We start from the raw sequence: 19,483 nt of genomic DNA on the forward strand, positions 1-19,483 counted from the left end.
CTTTGTCATTTTATGAAATTAAAAATAATAATGATTAAACCTAGCCTCTTTCGTTTTAATTATGTAATATGCATTAATTTGGCATTTGGCACATATCAAAATACATAATCAGACATATAATTTAATTAGATTATTTTAGTACTTATTCATTTTTCATTTTCATTCAAATATTTAATATTTACTTATTTGTACACTACAAACTAAATTCAAATAAAACATTTATTGAATAATTATTTTCAAACCCAATGAAATTTAACCTGAATACATCCAGTAACTAATTATTACTACAGCAACATATTGGGGTTTCTAAGCGGTTTATTTGATCAATACACGCAGTCCATACCTACTTGTGAATTAGTTTATAAAAATGTCGAGTCCAAATTCTGAGACAGATTCCACTTCTATGTTTATGCAAAAAGGCGATGGTAAGAAAACAAAAAGTCCAACACGCTCCGAATCGTCCTCCAGAAGAAATTCTATGGTAAAAATAGTACCAGCCGAAGTTATCACGGTAAAAGACTTTTTTGACTTTATGAAAACAGCTTATCAAGTTTATGAGCATTTGGAAGGTGATGAGGACGAAGGATCGAAGATTAATTGGGAGGAACTGACAAAATTAACGGTTATCAATCACGTTATTGAACAACAAGAAAGAGATCTTCTCTATCAGACAGCTTTTGCAGAACCAAAGCCTATAGTCAGTAAAAGTGATACCGCAATCGAGAAGAAAAATAGCACTGACCGTATTGAAAAAAGATTTAGTTGTAGTGAGCTTGAGGGTAAGTCGAAATTTTAAATTGTTTTCTATAATTTTTGGCGATATTATAATTGTACTTGAGTTCAACATTTTCATATTCCGCGTTTTAGGAAAAGGTCGGAGGCGTTCATTACCACCTGAAGCAAGAGTTGAGATGCTAGGAGTGTGGACAGAAGCTAATCTCAATTGTAAATTAAATGACGTAAGTGAAAAGTTTGAAGAATTTGTATTTGTATTAATCTATTGTGGATTTTAAATACAGGTATCTTTCTTATTACAGGTGATAAATGAAGGAATATTGGATTCTATCTTGCCTTACTTAGTTGGCTATAAAAAATCATCGAAAACAACAAGCGTTTATGCTCCTATAATTAAGAAAGCTCCATCAAATTCCACAAGTGATTTAAAAAAACCAGCCAGCTTTGGAGGTTGTGTATGAATTATTTTTTTAATAATAGAAAGTCATTAAATTGATGTTTTTCTAAAATTATATTTTTTTAGACATTATAAATGGTACATACATGATATACATCTTTCATTGTATTTTTCTTTATAATTTGTACAATGAAAACATACTGATTGTATTTAATTCGTAGGTTTCGTGAATGAAAAAGAATCGAGAGATCGACTTGGGAGACGGAAATCTTCAGTTGTAGCTGCTCAAGAGCGTAACAATCAAAAACAAGAGTAATTCAATAAATTATAGTTTTTATAAATTATTATAATTGAATGAAGAATATATATCTGATTTTCAACACTTTTAACAATATCCCATATTGTCTAGTGGTTAGGATACCTGGCTCTCACCCAGGAGGCCCGGGTTCAATTCCCGGTATGGGAATTCTCTTTTTGTTCACTATTTTTAAACTGTCATCAAATATATTTATTTAGTTAATGACATGATTGATATTTTGTCTGTACTTACTTAATTATATTTTATTTAAATTCAATTGATATATTGAGAACATTTATTAAATAAATAAGGCCTTTTTTTATACAACTTAGAATGGCAAACAAGCTGACGGCCCACCTGATGGAAAGTGATAACCGTCGCCTATAGACATGAGCAGTACCATGGACATAACAGAGTATATTGTTTCACCCATGATACCCCTCATGCGTTGCCATTCTTGAGGACTCAGGTGTTATTCCTTCGTACTCAGTAAATTCACGCCATATCTCACCCTTCAAACCGAAACACAGCCATGCAAACACAACTGCTTTACGGTTGAAATACGAATGAGAGAGAGGTACCCAAGCAATCGATTTTTGTACAAAGTCTCCCTCTGGTCATTCGAAAGGCAAGGCTGTCTTATGTTTGGCGGCCCCAATGGAAATCAGGGTTGTGATATTATCAAATGCCAAGTAGGAGCCCCATTTAATATCCACTGAAGTACGTCAAATGTTTTTCTATTTCTAATAAAGATAGATCGCTTGGTCTATCGTGATGAATCGACCGCATGGAGGTCCACCTGACAAGGTATTTTACTAGCACTAGGGCAGCTAGTCCCCATTACTGACTATCACCTTCCCTCTGTGTCCAGAAATGGAGTGGAATTGGGTTATTATAAACACCATCATGTTACAGTGGTGAAGTGGAAATCCATGTGTGCGATGAAGTCAAGGGCCTGAAGAAGGACTTCAGGTGTCCCCAGAAGTTGCTAGTCTCCAAGATGGGGTACTTCGCTGACGTCACCGCAGGACAGCGGCTCGAGGACATGGATATATCTGTGCATTGCGACATACAGGTAATCTATATTACCATATTGGCGGGAAAATATTGTTACACCAACGCCTCTACCGGCAAAATATTGAAACATACTAAAATGTATACAAAGATTTTTTTTTGATGTGGCAGTTTAGGTTGAGATTGTGTGTTTAAAATTCAAAACTTTAACTAAATTTATAATTTAATTATATAAATATATTATAAATATTCACCAGAGGGAGACTTTGTACAAAAGTCGTTTGCTTGGGTACCTCTGTCCCATTCGTGTTTCAACTGTAAAGCAGTTGTGTTTTCATGGCTGTGTTTCGGTTGAAGGGTGGGATATGGCGTGAATTTACAGAGTACAGAGGAATAACACCCGAGTCCTCAGGAATGGCAACGCATGGGGGGTATCATGGGCGAAAAACAATAATATATAATTTATTCACTGATAATATATATGCAATATCTTTCTAGGGCGGGTTGTCTGAGAAAACTTAGCAAATTAGCCGAGAATGATATATAATTTATAATTATTTATAATATATAATTTATTCGCTGATAATATATAGCTTTCTATAAGTTAAAATCGGCTGAGTGGTTTGTCCATTATAAACAAACAATCAAAAGTTTCCTCTTTATAGTACATATTAATATAGATTTATAAAATGTGTCTAGATTGTGAAATAACAATTTCTTCTTGTCGTAGATATTTGACTGGCTGATGAGGTGGGTGAAACGGGACAGTATCCTAGTGGCGGACTGGCCGCTGCTCGACCCTCACAACGTGGTGCCCATACTCGTCTCCGCGTCCTTCTTACAGGTCTCTGAGCTCAACAATTAATCAATCATACGTATAATAAAATCGTAACTGGTCGCTGTCTGTACATGGAAGATATATATAAAAAAAACTATTATAGGGGAGCTTTATGAACGCGATAGAATCCGAAACAATGATTTTTAAAATTTTTTACTATTTCTCTGTACGTTTGTGCACGCTAATCTCAGAAACGGCTTAACCGATTTGAATACGGTTTTCATTAATGCATTGCGGTTTACTTCGCTTAACATTTAGTGTTTGTTTTATACCAATCGTTTTATAAATAAAATAAAAAAAGTTATATCGACCTAAATCAATATATCTAATATATAAAATTCTCGTATCGCGGTGTTTGTTACCAAACTCCTCCGAAACGGCTTTACCGATTTTCATGAAATTTTGTGTGCATATCGGGTAGGTCTGAGAATCGGCCAACATCTATTTTTCATACCCCTTAATAATAAGGGTGACCCACCCCTAAATATTTTTTTTTTTGACATTTTTTTTTTATTTTTATTTTATTATGATTTAGCACTGAAAAATACATACAAAATCAAATTTTCACGCTTTTACGATCAACCCCTGTTTTTTAATCGCAATTTTTATATTCCGCAATAGGGGTGCAAGATGGCGATCGAATATAATAATTGTAGTACGATAAATTTTCATGTATAGTTCTAGAAATAATGTATATGGTAAAACAACGTTTGCCGAGTCAGCTAGTCACATATAAAATGCTATAAAATAGCCTATCAGTTGATTTATAATATTTTGTTTTGTTCTGTTTTGCATTTCTCGGGTATTTTAATAAATTTATAGTTATCATACATACATATCTGACACGCCTGTCTCCCATTAGGGTAGGCAGAAACAATGGAACGCCAGATGCTTCGATTCAAACAAACCTCTTTCGCTTCTTCCATATTCATCAATCTTGTCATACACGCTCGCCGGTTACGGGTACTTTTAATTTGGCCCTTCTTCAGCACGTCGCCTATTTGGTCGACATACGTCCGTCTAGGGCGGCCCCTACCGACATCTCCATTCATTCTATTTATAGTTATTTTACAAATTTATGTAATAAATAAATATTCGATTCATCCTGTGATCACCATCTCTCAGATCAAAGCCCCCTCGGGTCTGGGGCCCGAGACATTTTACGCACTCTGCCATCGTATTGTTACGCCACTGCACTGAAATGCTTTCCCTGACGAGGCAAATGTTTTATATTGGACTCGTTGGTGGTACATAGATGGAGCCACTGCTCCACGACTGCCTGATCTACTGCCACGCGCACATGAACGACATCGTGAAGACGTCCACTAACCTCGCCTGTCTGAGTGACGCTCTACTTACCAGGTATGGCGTATTGTAACACTAGATAGATAGATAAGGGCGGAAGGGAGTGTTAGTAATGCGGATTAACAGTTTTATTGCTAGCAATATACCCCGTCGACTTCCAAGTGGTTCTCCCTGGAAATCATCGTGCTGAATTCCATGTGTATTAGTTACGATGGGCTAACTGACCTACTCTGGGGGGACAGGGATTGTTAGTAATGGAGACTGAGAGTCCCATTGCTAGCAATATACCCAACCAGGTCGACCACCTCGCGGTTCTCCCTGGAAACTATCATGGTTAATTCCTGATGAATTTATCATGATGGGCTAACTGGCCTGTTTTCATTCTCACCTATCACCCTTCACTGGTGCTCCGCCAGCGTATCCCGTTAGCGCAGGCGGGGTTACCATACCATTTTCACCCATAAAAAAAAAACTGACCTGCTCTTTCATTTTCGCTTATCATCCCTCACTGGTGCCTACCGATAGCGCAGGCAGGGTTACCATTCCATTATCATCAATAAAAAAAACGGCTCCATTGCTAGCTTTGTATCAGGTTGATCTCCACGCGGTTTCTCCTGGAAACCATCGGGTTAATTCTTATGGGATTCATCACGATGGGTTAACTGACCTGCTTTCATCCTCAACTATCATCTTACATTGGTGCCCTAACCAGCATATACCGATAGCGCAAATGGTGCTAACATTCTATTTTCACCCATTAAAAAAAAAGTTAGCCCAGTTCCGCCTAGAAAAACAGAAACTTTTTGGACTCTTCGCAGGCCTCACGGAGCGGCCTCACTTCTCGAGGATTTCTGAACTGTTTGTTTCTGTGGCCACAGCTACATATTCCAGGATTACGTGAACAGCCGTTTGTTCGGCATCAAAACAGCTTCGACCTAGAGAGCTGTCTTTATCTATGTGGTGAATAGATATTAAGAAAATATTATCTAAACCAGGTTAGCGGCAATGTACACGAATGCGGAATTAGAAGCAATAAGAGATCGGAAGGACAAGGTCCAGTCGCGTCTCTACTGCAAGATGATAATGTCCCTGGCCGAGCCTGTACCTGAGACGCTGCGCGGACATTACGCCACTCTCGCCACTCTCTTCAAGTGTTCCAAGTAAGATATATTTGGGATGAATTCATCCTCACACCTTTAAACCTATTTAATTATAAATCTATTTAGTTTTTGCCAGAGACTACAGTATGGGGTTCTTCAAAAAGGCTATATTAAGATTTCTTTAGGATCAGCAACGTATATATGACACCCCCAGTGTTGCAGGCGTCCATAGGCTACAGTGACCGGTTACCATCAGACGGACCGTATGCTTCTTTGACATCTTTGTAGTATAAAAAAATTATAAGAAAATTTGAACCCTCTGACTCAATGCAACAACGAGCTATGGGAATTGTCGATGGTCCCAGGCGTCCAAACGGTATAACCCTTAAGTCTTAGGAGAGATTTTGTCTCACTCTGGGTATTCTATTGCTTGAACAATGGACTGTACTCAGAGGAATTGGCACAATTAACTGCCTTTTTTATAGAAGTAAGACAAATCATTCATAAAGCTTTGTGTTATTCTAAATCAGGTGCAACAAATTACTAGGGCGGCACATAGCTGAGCAGGTGCCGTGCCAGCCCGCCAGCATGAGGATCGACCGGCGAGGGAACGTCATCTCCACACACAGCAAGTTGGTGTTCTCTTCAATCTAAATACAAATCTATTATTTGTACGAGAAAGTGGATTTTAGAACAATTTGAAACAGAACAAAAACTTCTGTTTTTTCCCAAATTTAAGTGTATGCATTTTTCACAAGGCTGTTCTGTTCAAATCCTCTGAGTTGTGTCAACTACAGGTGAGTTGCTTATTTAGCATTCATCATCTTCATCGTTAACTCAGCCACTATATGTCCACTGCTGGACATCGGCCTTCTTGAATGCCTTCCACTATGACAATAACACAAGTCTCCCCTATAGAATGCCATAAGGAGAGCCTCCTGCATCCATTTGAATTCTTCATTTTATCTAAAGGAGGTGGGAGTCGTTCTGCATTTAGTATTGCTGGCAGTATATTCTGTCAGGTTCATTTTCACGTGGTCCCTCTAGGAAACCTCGTGGTTGATTCCTTAATATTGCTACAGTAGGCCCATTGACTTTATCCTCATTCTCCGCTGGTGCCCACCATAAAGTCTGGTGTCATCGTATACCATTAACATTCCAAATGTTGACGGTAAATGTGTAATTTTTTAAAGCCAGTATTGTGGTAGTGTATATAAGCTTTTAATGACTCTTTGATGACACATGACTCATGATGATTGCAAGCAAGATCTAATATTATTTATAATGTATGGAAGAATATATATACAGGGACCAATCTTGGAGCCTGAATGAGTACATAACCTGGTTATATGGGGAGCTGCGCTCGTGGCGTCGCGTCTACTGGAGATTGTGGGCTGACTGCCACTTCCTCAGGTGTCAGTTGTGCGACAGCTACTTCCCTGCTTATCAGGTAAGGTCACGGATACGAATCTTTTTCTACAACTTAGAATGGCAAACAAGCTGACGGCCCATCTGATGGAAAGTGGTAACCGTCGCCTATACACATGAGTAGTACCATGGACATAACAGAGTGTACTGTTTCGCCCATGATACCCCCCATGCGTTGCCATTCCTGAGGACACAGGTGTTTTGCCTCTGTACCCTGTAAATTCTCTGCCATATTTCACCCTTCAAACCGAAACACAGCCATGCAAAAACAAATGATTCACGGTAGAAACACGAATAGGACAGAGGTGTCCAAGCATACGACTTTTGTACAAAGTCTCGCTCTTGTAAATACATACGTATATACGAATCTATTAAATAAGGTCTCTTTCACATTTTTAAATTCTACATAATTTTCTTATTAGAGCTACAAATAAAGTATCATAAAGAAATTGCGGAGATACTGCTCGTAGCAGACAGGCATAAAGTTTTTTTTTTTTTTGAGATCAGCAAACAATCGTTATATTATTATTTCAGCCTTTAACTGTTTACTGCTGGACATAAGCCTTCCCCATAAGAGGAGTTTTGCCAATAGTTGCCACGCTTGGCAGGCGGGTCGGCAACGCAGTTAGGCTTTTAGAGATGTTTAAAGAGGGACGCTGCTGCCCATCCCTCGCTCCGGGAAAGGTCGCTACGGGAAAGGAAGGGGTGGCCTATTTTATGCCGGGACTACACGCTGAATCGTTATATAGGTGGTACTTAATTCGGTTAAAGACGTTTAAATGCTAGTTAACCACACATTTATATTTTAATTTACATACGTACATACATACATATCTGTCACGCCTGTCTCCTGTATTTTAATTTAATTTCTTGATTTTCCAAAAGGCAAAAACTTTTTTAACAAAAATAAAAAATAAGTTACGTATTAATAGAAAAACCACACCTATTCATGGTGCCACTGCCTCAGTTCTGAATCTTCAGCATTACTGCGTTTAGATTCACAATATAATTAGCAATAATCGGAATATTTTTGTTCCTGATCTTGTTGTTATTACTCCAAAACAACACCGGGACTTAATCTTCACTAGGACCCAAATCAGGTCTTTGCAATCAAGTCAATTTCTCCTGTTATTATTCAGATGGAGTGGTGTTCTCACCACGAGCAGTCGGCGCACATGTTTGCGGTGGAGGGGCGGCCCCCACTGCCGGCCGGCCGGTACCCGTGCTGCGGGGAGAGAGCCTACCGCTTCGAGACTATCACCAGGAACACTGTAAGATGTTTAGCATTCTGAGCCAGAATTATTTATTTATTTTTATTTATTTACACTTTATTGCACCAAGTAAAAAGAGAAATAACAAATACAGTAAATATTAATGAGAAGTGATACAAAAGGCGGCCTTATCGCTAAGCAATCTCTTCCAGACAACCTTTGGGTAGAGGACATTGAGAAAAAGACAAAGAGTAGGTGGCGCACTATTATATAAATATTATCATATAGATACATACCTACATATATACACATACATATATAATATATACACAATTAAATATATACATAACATACATACATACATACACATACATATATAATATATACACAATTAAATATATACATAACATACATACATACATACACATACATATATAATATATACACAATTAAATATATACATAACATACACATACTTAACAGCACACATACAACAGAAAAAAAAAATGACGAAGGAAAACGAAGAGAGAACACAGGAAATAGTACTAAAGTGAGAGGTAGTAAGATTATGTCCACTGTTGAACATAGATTTCCTCCTAGATAGACTTTGTCAGTAGTTGCACTGCTTGGTAGGTGAGTCTTTTTTCAATGGATGAAAATAGAATGGTAACTCCGCCTGAACTAACGGTATACACTGATGAGGCACCAGTAAAGGATGAATGGTGAGGATGAAAAGGCAGGTCAGTTAGCCCATCGTGATGAATACACTTGGAATTCAACACGATGGTTTCCAGGGGGGACCACGGGGAGGTCAACCTGATAGGGTATATTGCTAGCAATAGGGATGGTAGTCCGCATTACTAACAATCCCTTCCCTGCGGAATACCAACCGCTTACCAAAGGAGATTCCCTTACTATTTTTCTAGAGAGCCAAACGTTCGTATACTGCGGTAATCATTTTCCACGAAACAAGCTATAAATTGGTCATCTTAGTTTTATAATAAATTTCTACTAAGTAGGAACGAACGGTGATAGATCAGACGGACGTAGCTGCGGTTCAGAAGCCCCAAGATCAAATCCCAGCACCAATCCCAGAATTTTCAAAATCATGTTTGATTTATTTAAAGATGTTACTTGGTCCGTACTTTGAAGAATATGTAAAGCCAGGTTAAAGGTCCGTATATAAGGTGGTCTTGAAGCTCTTGGCACCAGAGGGCGTTATACGAATAGTAGAAGTAGTACCAGACTTACTCCCCAGGGTTGTCAATTCCGCGAGCACGTGCCAGACGAACGGCTGGCGACGGATGCTGCGGTGATGGAGGTGTACAACAAGTTTCGGGACATCATCGCCATGAGGCCACCGCAGCTGATGTTTCCGGAGCGGCTCACCAGGCTCGTGCCTAGGGGTAATAATAATAATAATAACTGTATTGAATAATAAATTAATTTTTTTTATACAACTTAGAATGGCAAACAAGTTGACGGCCCACTTGATGGAAAGTGATAACCGTCGCCTATACACATGAGCAGTACCATGGACACAACAGAGTATACTGTTTCACCTATGATACCCCCCATGCGTTGCCATTCCTGAGGACTCGGGTGTTATTCCTCTGTACCCAGTAAATTTACGCCATATCCCACCCTTCAAACCGAAACACAGCCATACAAACACAACTGCTTCACGGTTGAAACACGAATAGGAGAGAGGTACCCAAACAATCGACTTTTGTTAGACATTTAGTTAGATGTACTAGCCACTGAACTAGGCCATGCCTGTATCTCAGTAAGCAGTAAGAAGCGACTAAGAGAACATAAAAGTCGAGAGATAGACAGTACCGTCCCTCTCAAAATATCATCAAAGCCAGTAGCAGTTAGCGGTTGCTAACCCGCCTGCCAAATATAGCGACTATTGGCAAAACCTCCTAATTTATGGAAGAGGCCTTCATAGTTGACAGATAACGATTGATATGGTAATGAATGAAGATGATGAACTCGTTTCCAAGAACTAGGTGAAGACAGCGGTGGCCGTCTGCAATGCAAAGAGGTGTTCTGGTGGGAGGGCATCCAACTGGTGCCTCCGCGTCAGCACCTCGGCCTGCTCGGGAAGATGTATACCAGCAACAACAAGTTCAACCGTGAGATATTACTGTTTATTTGATCATGTGGTAGTAACTTGGTCGGGTGACGTGTTGGAAGATGTTATATGAAAGGGTTTTTATACACGTGTTTGAAACCTTCAAATTAAATTTACACTATATATTACAAACTACATTAATTTAATCCAACACGTCATCGCATCATGTAAGTACTATTCACATTAATCATATACCTAGATAGTGTAAATAGTATGTTATGAAATAATCACACAAGTATACAATCTGTCTGTCCAGTATTGCTTTTGTCTAAAATTGTCAAGCGTCAACATTTAGGGGTTGTTTGGAGGCGGACTGTAATCATATAAAATATCACATTAAGGGTTAAGGACAACAATAACATAACTATACTATTTCTTAATCATCAATATTATTTCTGTTATAAAGTACTTGTTTTATTTGTGTAATAGAAAGAAAGAAAGGAAGAAAAATTTTTATTTAAGTAAACTTAGATTTAACTTTCATTTTTTCATTACCGCTCATTCGAAATGCAATTTCAGCCAAGAAAAACGGGCAAGAAACTTAGCTATTGTTTTTTTAAAAGTTAATTTTACTAATAAAACTAAACCGCATTTTAAGAAATTAAGCTTTATTGGACAGATTGTGTATTTTCTCTAGTAGCGAGTTTGTGTAGCAGCCATGTGTAAATTATGCTTTGGAATGGTGCGTAATGACTCGGTAATTTGCAATTGGCTGACACATACAACAAAATTGTATATACACTGAATGTGCAAAGTATATATTTATATAGCAATCGTTAGCAATACAATTTGATATAACGGGTAAGACTATCCTAGCTCGAAGGACCAAAATGTTTTGGTCCTTCGAGCCGCACTGAAATGTAATAGTAATTTTAGTTACCTCGTGGCTGCTATAATTTTTTTTAAATTTAAAGCGTAATTTTTTAATTTAAGTAAAATTTTGTATATTGATTAAAATTTATTTATCACGTTAATTAAACCATTGTAAAATTTGATACAATATAAAAAAAATTAAAACAAGGAAATAAGTACATTAAAAAATACTGCACGAGGAGTATTTTGGGCGTTACAGTAATAATGTTCATGTCTATAGGGGATGGTTACCACTTTTTATTAGGTGTGTCATCAAATGGTACCCATTCCGAGTTGTATAAAGTGGTGGTAGTATGAATATTGTGAAAATGGCGCACACGCAGCGTGCGCTCGGCCCGGCTCGCCGACGTTGGGCGGCGTGAGGGTCTCCACTCAGTCCCTCGCCGGGAACTGCCCCGGGGGCACCTCCCAATCACCAGATCGGGAGACCAAATCGAAGCCCCAACTGCGCGAAGCCAAAGAGGAACCATTACAACCCAAGGTAAGTGATTGACGCGTATCCGGCACGAAGGATCAAAGCCAATATGATCGGTATTGGGGAAATTACAATTTTAAAGAGTATGTACCTTTATTTTTTTTTCTAGTTTCTAGTTCTCGCTGTGATAGATAAATATGGAAGAACATATATGTATTTAGTAATATCAAAGGCACCATAACACAACTCATATGCTGGTAGTAGCGCCTATAATTCTCGACAAGTCCAGTTGACAAAGTCATAGGCGTATTTTAAGAGTGAGAGAGTCGTGCCTATCTTATAATTGTCCGGTGTCCTACCGCAGGATGCGTACGAAGCAAAAGCAAAGATATGTCTTGGAATACATATACTTCTATGCATTATTAAGTGGCCAGGGACCCTGAAATATTACTTTAATTACGCCAATGACCAAGTCCTGTACAACATATAATTATAACTTACTACCTATTTCTTGGTATTTAATACCAACTAGCTGACCCCGCGAAAGTCATACCGCCTAACAGTCGTATCTGAGGGGGAAAGGGATTGTTAGTAATGGGGACTGAGAATCCCATTGCTAGCAATATACCCAACCAGGTCGACCCCTGGAAACTATCATGGTTAATCCCTGATGAATTCATCATGATGGGCTAACTGGCCTGTTTTCATTCTCACCTATCACCCTTCACTGGTGCTCCGCCAGCGTATATCCTGTTAGCGCAGGCGGGGTTACCATACCATTTTCACCCACCAAAAAAAAAAACAGTCGTGTCTTTAATTTTTTAGTTTTTTTTTTAATACTTATTCTGCTATTCGGGACACCTGGTCAGCTAGTAAGATAAAAAAGGAGAAAAAAAATGTAATAAGTCAACAATTACATTATGTGAAAAAATAAAAATGACAAAACACGCCGTGCCACGGCACTCAATTGTTTTGCCTTTCCGGAACCTCTCCATTAACACTGAACTTTATGGATATGGCATATAAAGTTCAAATTGACATTTAAGTATTACGTATCGTTTGTAAGGGAATATAGAAAAGTGTTATTTTTAGACTTTTTCATGCATTTTTTTAGATATTTCTAAAAAAAGAGTTGGCGGAATCGGTTCAGCTATTCTCGAGTATTTGCCCTTAGAAACACATTCAGCGATTCATTTTTATATTATAGATTACCTAGTAATTACTACCTATTACTTAGTACTTACTATTTAGTGCCTAGTGATTAGTTAAATATACACAAAAGTATGCAATTCACTCATTAATGTCGTAGTAATTATACTGTCGCTACCAAGAGGGGATTTGACACCATTGTACAAGTATTGTATATAATATTTGAGCAGAAACTTGCACTAGTCTAGCTTCAAGCACTCTCCAATACATTCATACACACACAGAATGCGTGTGAGTATATTTTTAATGGATGGAGATGAAATGGTAACCCCGCCTGCGCTAACGGTATACGCTGGCGGAGCACCAGTGAAGGGTGATAGGTGAGGATGAAAGCAGGTCAGTTAGCCCATCAAAAGGATGTATTAAGGTTTCTTCAAAGTCAGCAACGCGCATGTAACACCCTAGTGTTGCAGGCGTTCATACGTTGCAGTAACCGTTTATCATTAGATAGACAGCTACTGTGTTAGGTTGACTGGAAGAAATCTCTTTTAGAGATATGTTCGCCTTTGCTAACATTAATATTGCATTAACAATTAATATGCAATAATTTATTTGCATTACTTACAGCACACAAACAGCAAAAGACACAAATGCAAAGGAAAATAGATAAAAAAAGATGCATGTACAAAAAATAAAAAAAAAAACAAAATCAGAATGTATAAAATTAGTAACAATTTATTTTCTTCATGCGTGTGCCACAGTAATACAAAATGGCCACAACTCAGCTTTTTGCTTTGTCCTAAAAAAGAGCAAAACACTGATATTCTGTTGTGGCCAAAGGTGAGCCGCGAAATACCACTGAAAAAAATAAAAATAAAAAAAAAAGAAAGAAATATTGATCAAATACATTGTGTGCGTTCGTTATATTCGCTATTTAGAAAAAGGGCTGTATACTTGTTTGACACCTTCGTGGTATAAAAAAAAAGTATGTCTAATTATTATATATTTAATGTTTCGACATGTATCAGGAGAAAATATATAAAGCTTTACTTTTCATACGTTATTTACGGATAGTATTATGTTATCTGTGCTTAGGGTTATAATCAAAGATTTCGGAATAGAATAGATGGAATGAATAATTCGCATAGTGTGTTGCTCGTTGTATTAATGACATTGCTAATGCGTTAGAGAGAGATAGGCATATAAAAACGCATCTGCCTTTTAACTAGTCCGTAGAAGTCAATTTCATGAAGATATGTCACTTGTTTTTATTGAGTGTAACCCTATCAAATTCAGATACAACCTGTTTGCATAATTTCTACATAAACTGTGTCGAATATATAATTTAGTAATGTAAATGAACAAAAATTTTTACGTATACATTTTCTATATATTAGCCTGCTATGAATTGGAAAAAATAGCAACTGATGGTGTATCTTTCTTCCTCTTTTTACTAATTATATTTGCATAAGAAGAAAGGAGGCAACCAAATGATTTACAATTTTTATTTCATCATTCCTTCTATGTAATTCCTTGTTCTTAGGTTTCGACACTTGGATTTTTTTAATTTAACTCTTTCTAACCGCTTTCTCATATTCTTTCTTTGCTTCCGGTTGATCTTATGAGAACATTTGCCTCACATAATCATTCTGTACTCGTTGAAAACTTAATTTTATATTGACATAATTCTAATATACAAAGAAAGGTATCCAAGTGAGCGGAGTGTTACCGGCCGGCGGTGATGCCACTGATGATGGAGGTGAGCAGACCAGCTCGGACGAGAGCGAGCAGAGTTCGGCGAGCGCGAGGAGTGAGGAGGACGCTCCGCCGAAGAGGACTCCTCGTCTGCCGCGCCCGCGGTCCAATCCACCAATCAAGTGAGTGTACACAGGGACTTGTATATTATAAAATATTAGTATAATTGTTGTAGCTAATTTTGGTATATTCTTTAGAAAGGCGTATACGAAAATCCCTTCTTTGCATAATGGTGGAAATTTCCATCATAACATTTAATGTCCAAAATTTATATAAAGGACAAGTTCGCTTTAAATTGATCGTGTTTGGATACCTTTTTAAAGTCCATTGCGGAAAAAAAAAACATAGCTGTCAAATTTATTTTTTTCTAACCATTTTTCCTTTAATTTTGAACATGAATTATATCACCTTTATTTATTTCACCAATAAAAAAAAATCATGCTAAGAAGGGTTAACATACAATCCACACACTGATCCATTCGATATACTTTACATCCATATTTAACGCACACAAACACACGACACGCCGTCACCTAATGTTTTATAATATAAGTGTAGGTTAGGGGGAAAAGGGATTGTTAGTAATGGAGACTGAGAATCCCATTGCTAGCAATATACCCAACCAGGTCGACCTCCTCGCGGTTCCCCCTGGATACTATCATGGTTAATTCCTGACGAATTCATCATGATGGGCTAACTGGCCTGTTTTCATTCTCATCTATCACCCTTCACTGGTGCTCCGCCAGCGTATCCCGTTAGCGCAGGCGGGGTCACCATACCATTTTCACCCATTAAAAAAATACATGGGTCATATATATATATATATATATATATTTTTTTTTTTTTTTTTTTGATATGAGGTTTGTGAATGCAGGCGCGGGCGCGCGGCTGGCCGGCAGTGGGCGGCGGCGCTGTCGGCGCGCAGCAACCAGGACGCGCAGCGCCGCTACGAGGAGCGCGCCGCCCGCGCCATGCGGGCCGCGCTTGGCCGCCGCGCCGCGCCGCCGCCCGCGCCGCGACGCACGCCCGCCGGTACGTTTTATTTTTATTGGATGAAAATGGAGTGGTAGCCCCGCCCGCGCTAACGGGATACGCTGGCGGGGCACCAGTGAAGGGTGATAGGTGAGAATGAACACAGGCCAGTTAGCCCATCATGATGAATTCATCGGGAATTAATCATGATAGTTTCCAGGGGGAACCACGAGGAGGTCGACCTGGTTGGATATATTGCTAGCAATGGGATTCTCAGTCTCCATTACTAACAATCTCTTCCCCCCCCCCCCCCCAAATGCAATGTTAACTGAATGAATCTTAATTTAATAATTAATAATTTAAAAAAGCTCATCGAATACCGATCAAACATTTATTTTTTAACAGTTTTTTAACACTTTTTATATCAATTTTTTATGATTCGCCGAGAAAATCTAAACTAGCAAAAATATTTTCTAAGAAGCGACTAAGGAAGGTCGAGGGATGGGCAGCAACGCCTCTCTTAAAAAAAAAACACCAAAGCCTAACTGCGATTGCTAATCCGCCTGCCAAACGTGACAACTACTGGAAACAATTCATCAATCATTATTTTCCAAGAGCACAATACGCTCAATGTATTCCGCGTGGAGGTCTATCTGACAACGTATATAGCCAGTAATGGGTCTGCATTACCTCATTACTTCATACAAGGTTATTTTATCTTGCAATATGAGCAATTTTTATCTTCAGGAGGTGTTTACGTCAAACTAGAGACAGAATGGCGCGAACGACACGGCCAACGGACGCGGAGCACGGCGTCGGCCCGGCCGCGGCAGCCTGCCAACAAATTCAAGTGAACACACGGACAGACAGCGAGCTATATCTATAAATACCAACACTATATTATTAATAATATAGAGTTTAGATGATATAATTACACGATTATTTATTTGCTTTGAGTCGATATTCGAAAAATTTCATCCCAACCATCTGGACGAGTGGCGGTCCTCCACCGTGCGTTTTTCAAGGCACTTCCTTCCACGCACAACCACTCTTTGGAATCAACTTCCAGCAGCAGTATTTCCGAACCGATACGACATCGTAACCTTCAAGAAAAGAGCGTATTCCTTTTCAAAAGGCCGGCAGCACACCTGCAATGCCGTTGGTGTTGTGGGTGATCATGGGCGGCGGTAGTCACTTACCATCAGGTGAGACGCATGCTCGTTTGCCCCCTGTGTTGTAAAAAGAAAACAGTGAAAATCGTAAAGTTTTATATATTATGATTCTTGTATACAGGCACTCCTCGTACTTACGGCATGTTTTTTTTTTGATGGGTGAAAATGGTACGGTAACCCCGCCCGCGCTAACGGGATACACTGGCGGAGCACCAGTGAAGGGTGATAGATGAGAATGAAAACAGGCCAGTTAGCCCATCATGATGAATTCATCAGGAATTAACCATGATAGTTTCCAGGGAGAACCACGAGGAGGTCGACCTGGTTGGTTATATTGCTAGCAATGGGATTCTCAGTCTCCATTACTAACAATCTCTTCCCCCCCCCCCCGACTTACTGAATGAATGTTAATTTAATAATTAATAATTTAAACGTAAATCGAATACCGATCAAACATTTATTTTTTAACAGTTTTTTAACACTTTTAATATCAATTTTTTATGATTCGCCGAGAAAATTAAAAAAAAATATTTATCAGAGGATATAATACTTTATTATCAAAAGTAAGTCCTTAAAATAATTATATACAGTGAAGTAACTGCGATTCCTATGCCGGGAATCGAAACAATTGACAACTGCTTGAAACAATGTCAAAACATTGTTTGACGACATAACTTGAAACGACGTAAGTCGAGGACTGCCTTTATTAATCAAATATATTGGATTTAACTACCTACAAGACATGGGTAATATTGGCATTTTATCTTGCAATATCTATATATTTTTTTTTTAAACGGTTTACGGTCGCATAGAAACCTCATAGCGCGGACGACACTGAATCGACGCGGACATAATCGTAACTGGAGGTTTTGACCATCAATAATTCAAGCCGTTGAACACACGAACAGCCGAGCTCATGATCTACCAAAGTATAAGATATATTATTAATAATATAGAGTTTCAGAGGGGATATATTTTACACTATTATTAAAAGCTATTGAGTCGATATTCTAAAAATTCATCCCAACCATCTGAACTAGAAGGTCGTTTTTACCTACTTGTTATAGTGTGGGCTGCTTAATCAACTTCCAAGCAGTAACCCTGGTGTTAGTGTTCTCTCATGAACGTATGCCTTTTCGCAGCACACCTGCAATGCCGTTGGATATTGTGGGTGATCATGACAACCACTACCATCAGAGATATTAATGACCGAGTTTCACCTGTGTTGATAGGTAAGTAACTATTTATTTATTTTGTAGTTTTATATATAAAATAAAATTCGTTTAACTTAAAAGTTTTTTTACGATTTTTTTTTTTGATGGTGAAAAAGGTTCCGATATCGCTCGGGTCCTTTATTAAACATTGGATTTACATATTCGTTATTGAGCCTGTACATGTACTAAAATATATAGATGATATTGTTGTATATTAACCCTTAAATAGCTGAAGTTTCAAATTTGATACCGGCGTTTGCATTGTTTCATTGTTAAATAATTTTAAATATTTTGATTACCGTAATGCCTAAGGTATCAAAAATGATACCGAATATTTTTTTCGAAATAAATATATAAAAATATCTTTTTGATTTTTTTACTATTTTCCCCTATCAATAAACACAGTAAAGGGTACACTTATGTATTTTTTAATTTGATTTAAAAAATCAGACTTCTAAGGGTTAACCATCCGTACTACCTACGCCATTTTGTTATAATTGAAGAATTATCAATCCTACTTTTTGGACTTACCAGAGTGTACAAATTTTTTTTTTTTGTTTATCTATTAATACCTTTATATTAGTTGCAAAACTAATAAAATGCACTGAATGACGTGTGGTATTTTTTAAAAGGGCTATTGTCCTTAAATATACGCAAATATGAAAATTATTGGGGATAAATTTTATAAGTTTGTGTTTCACAGAAAAAGCAATTTCAAATGTGACAAATCAGTTATTTTCATTTAAAAAGTATGTGACAGATTCTGATAATATTTGTATGGTACCAATCTGTAAGTATATACTGTCAGATAAAAAAAAATTCAACCGAATAAGGAATCTCTTTCTTTTTGAAGTCGATACAAAATAATGTGAGTTGTTGTTTTTATTTTATACAACTTAGAATGGCAAACAAGCTGACGGCCCACCTGATGGAAAGTGGTAACCGTCGCCTATAGACATGAGCAGTACCGTGTACATAACAGAGTATACTGTTTCGCCAATGATGAATAAATTATATATTATTGTACATATTCGTTATTGAGCCTATATATATATATATATATATATATATATATATATATATATATATATATATATATATATATATATATATAATATAGTCATTATTAATAATTCAATATGTTGATGTAATGTATTCCAGTCAAACAGTAACGTATTTGTTTAAAATTAAATAATAATAAATTAAGTATTTTTAAGATAGTTCAAGAATAAACACAGTATGTAAATGTATTGCCATTTTTTTTTTGTCTTTTATCGACAGTTTGAATTAAGATTGCGTTCTAAAATAACAATTTCAATCGTGCTTAAATCAAGTATTGTCATTAAAAATCCGGTTATTTTAATAACTAAACTACTGAACTGATTTTGATTGTTTCTATTTTTCATCTTAAAGTATCGCCTTTTAAATAAAAAGATTCTCCGATTCGGTCCAGGCATTTTTAAAAGGGCT

General features: G+C 37.5%; 1 protein-coding gene and 1 non-coding gene across 2 annotated transcripts; both read left to right on the plus strand.

The window, feature by feature from the left end:
* Window positions 1-99: 99 nt before the first annotated feature.
* Window positions 100-17,111, plus strand: LOC113515091 (SANT and BTB domain regulator of class switch recombination). Its single transcript, XM_052901695.1, has 17 exons — window positions 100-779; window positions 868-959; window positions 1,038-1,185; window positions 1,354-1,444; window positions 2,346-2,505; window positions 3,175-3,288; window positions 4,538-4,644; window positions 5,583-5,747; window positions 6,218-6,319; window positions 6,996-7,137; window positions 8,255-8,386; window positions 9,585-9,732; window positions 10,333-10,464; window positions 11,660-11,817; window positions 14,602-14,777; window positions 15,530-15,687; window positions 16,375-17,111. Exons 1-17 carry the CDS (start codon window positions 368-370, stop codon window positions 16,479-16,481), a joined length of 2,544 nt encoding a protein of 847 aa, XP_052757655.1. The 5' UTR covers window positions 100-367; the 3' UTR covers window positions 16,482-17,111.
* Trnae-cuc (transfer RNA glutamic acid (anticodon CUC)) lies at window positions 1,527-1,598 on the plus strand. The gene has a single exon. It is a non-coding gene; the product is annotated as a tRNA-Glu (tRNA).
* Window positions 17,112-19,483: the final 2,372 nt, after the last annotated feature.

This window comes from Galleria mellonella, unplaced genomic scaffold, assembly GCF_026898425.1.
Source record: "Galleria mellonella isolate WM207_F2 unplaced genomic scaffold, CSIRO_AGI_GalMel_v1 utg789, whole genome shotgun sequence".
NCBI classification, from domain to species: Eukaryota; Metazoa; Arthropoda; class Insecta; order Lepidoptera; family Pyralidae; genus Galleria; species Galleria mellonella.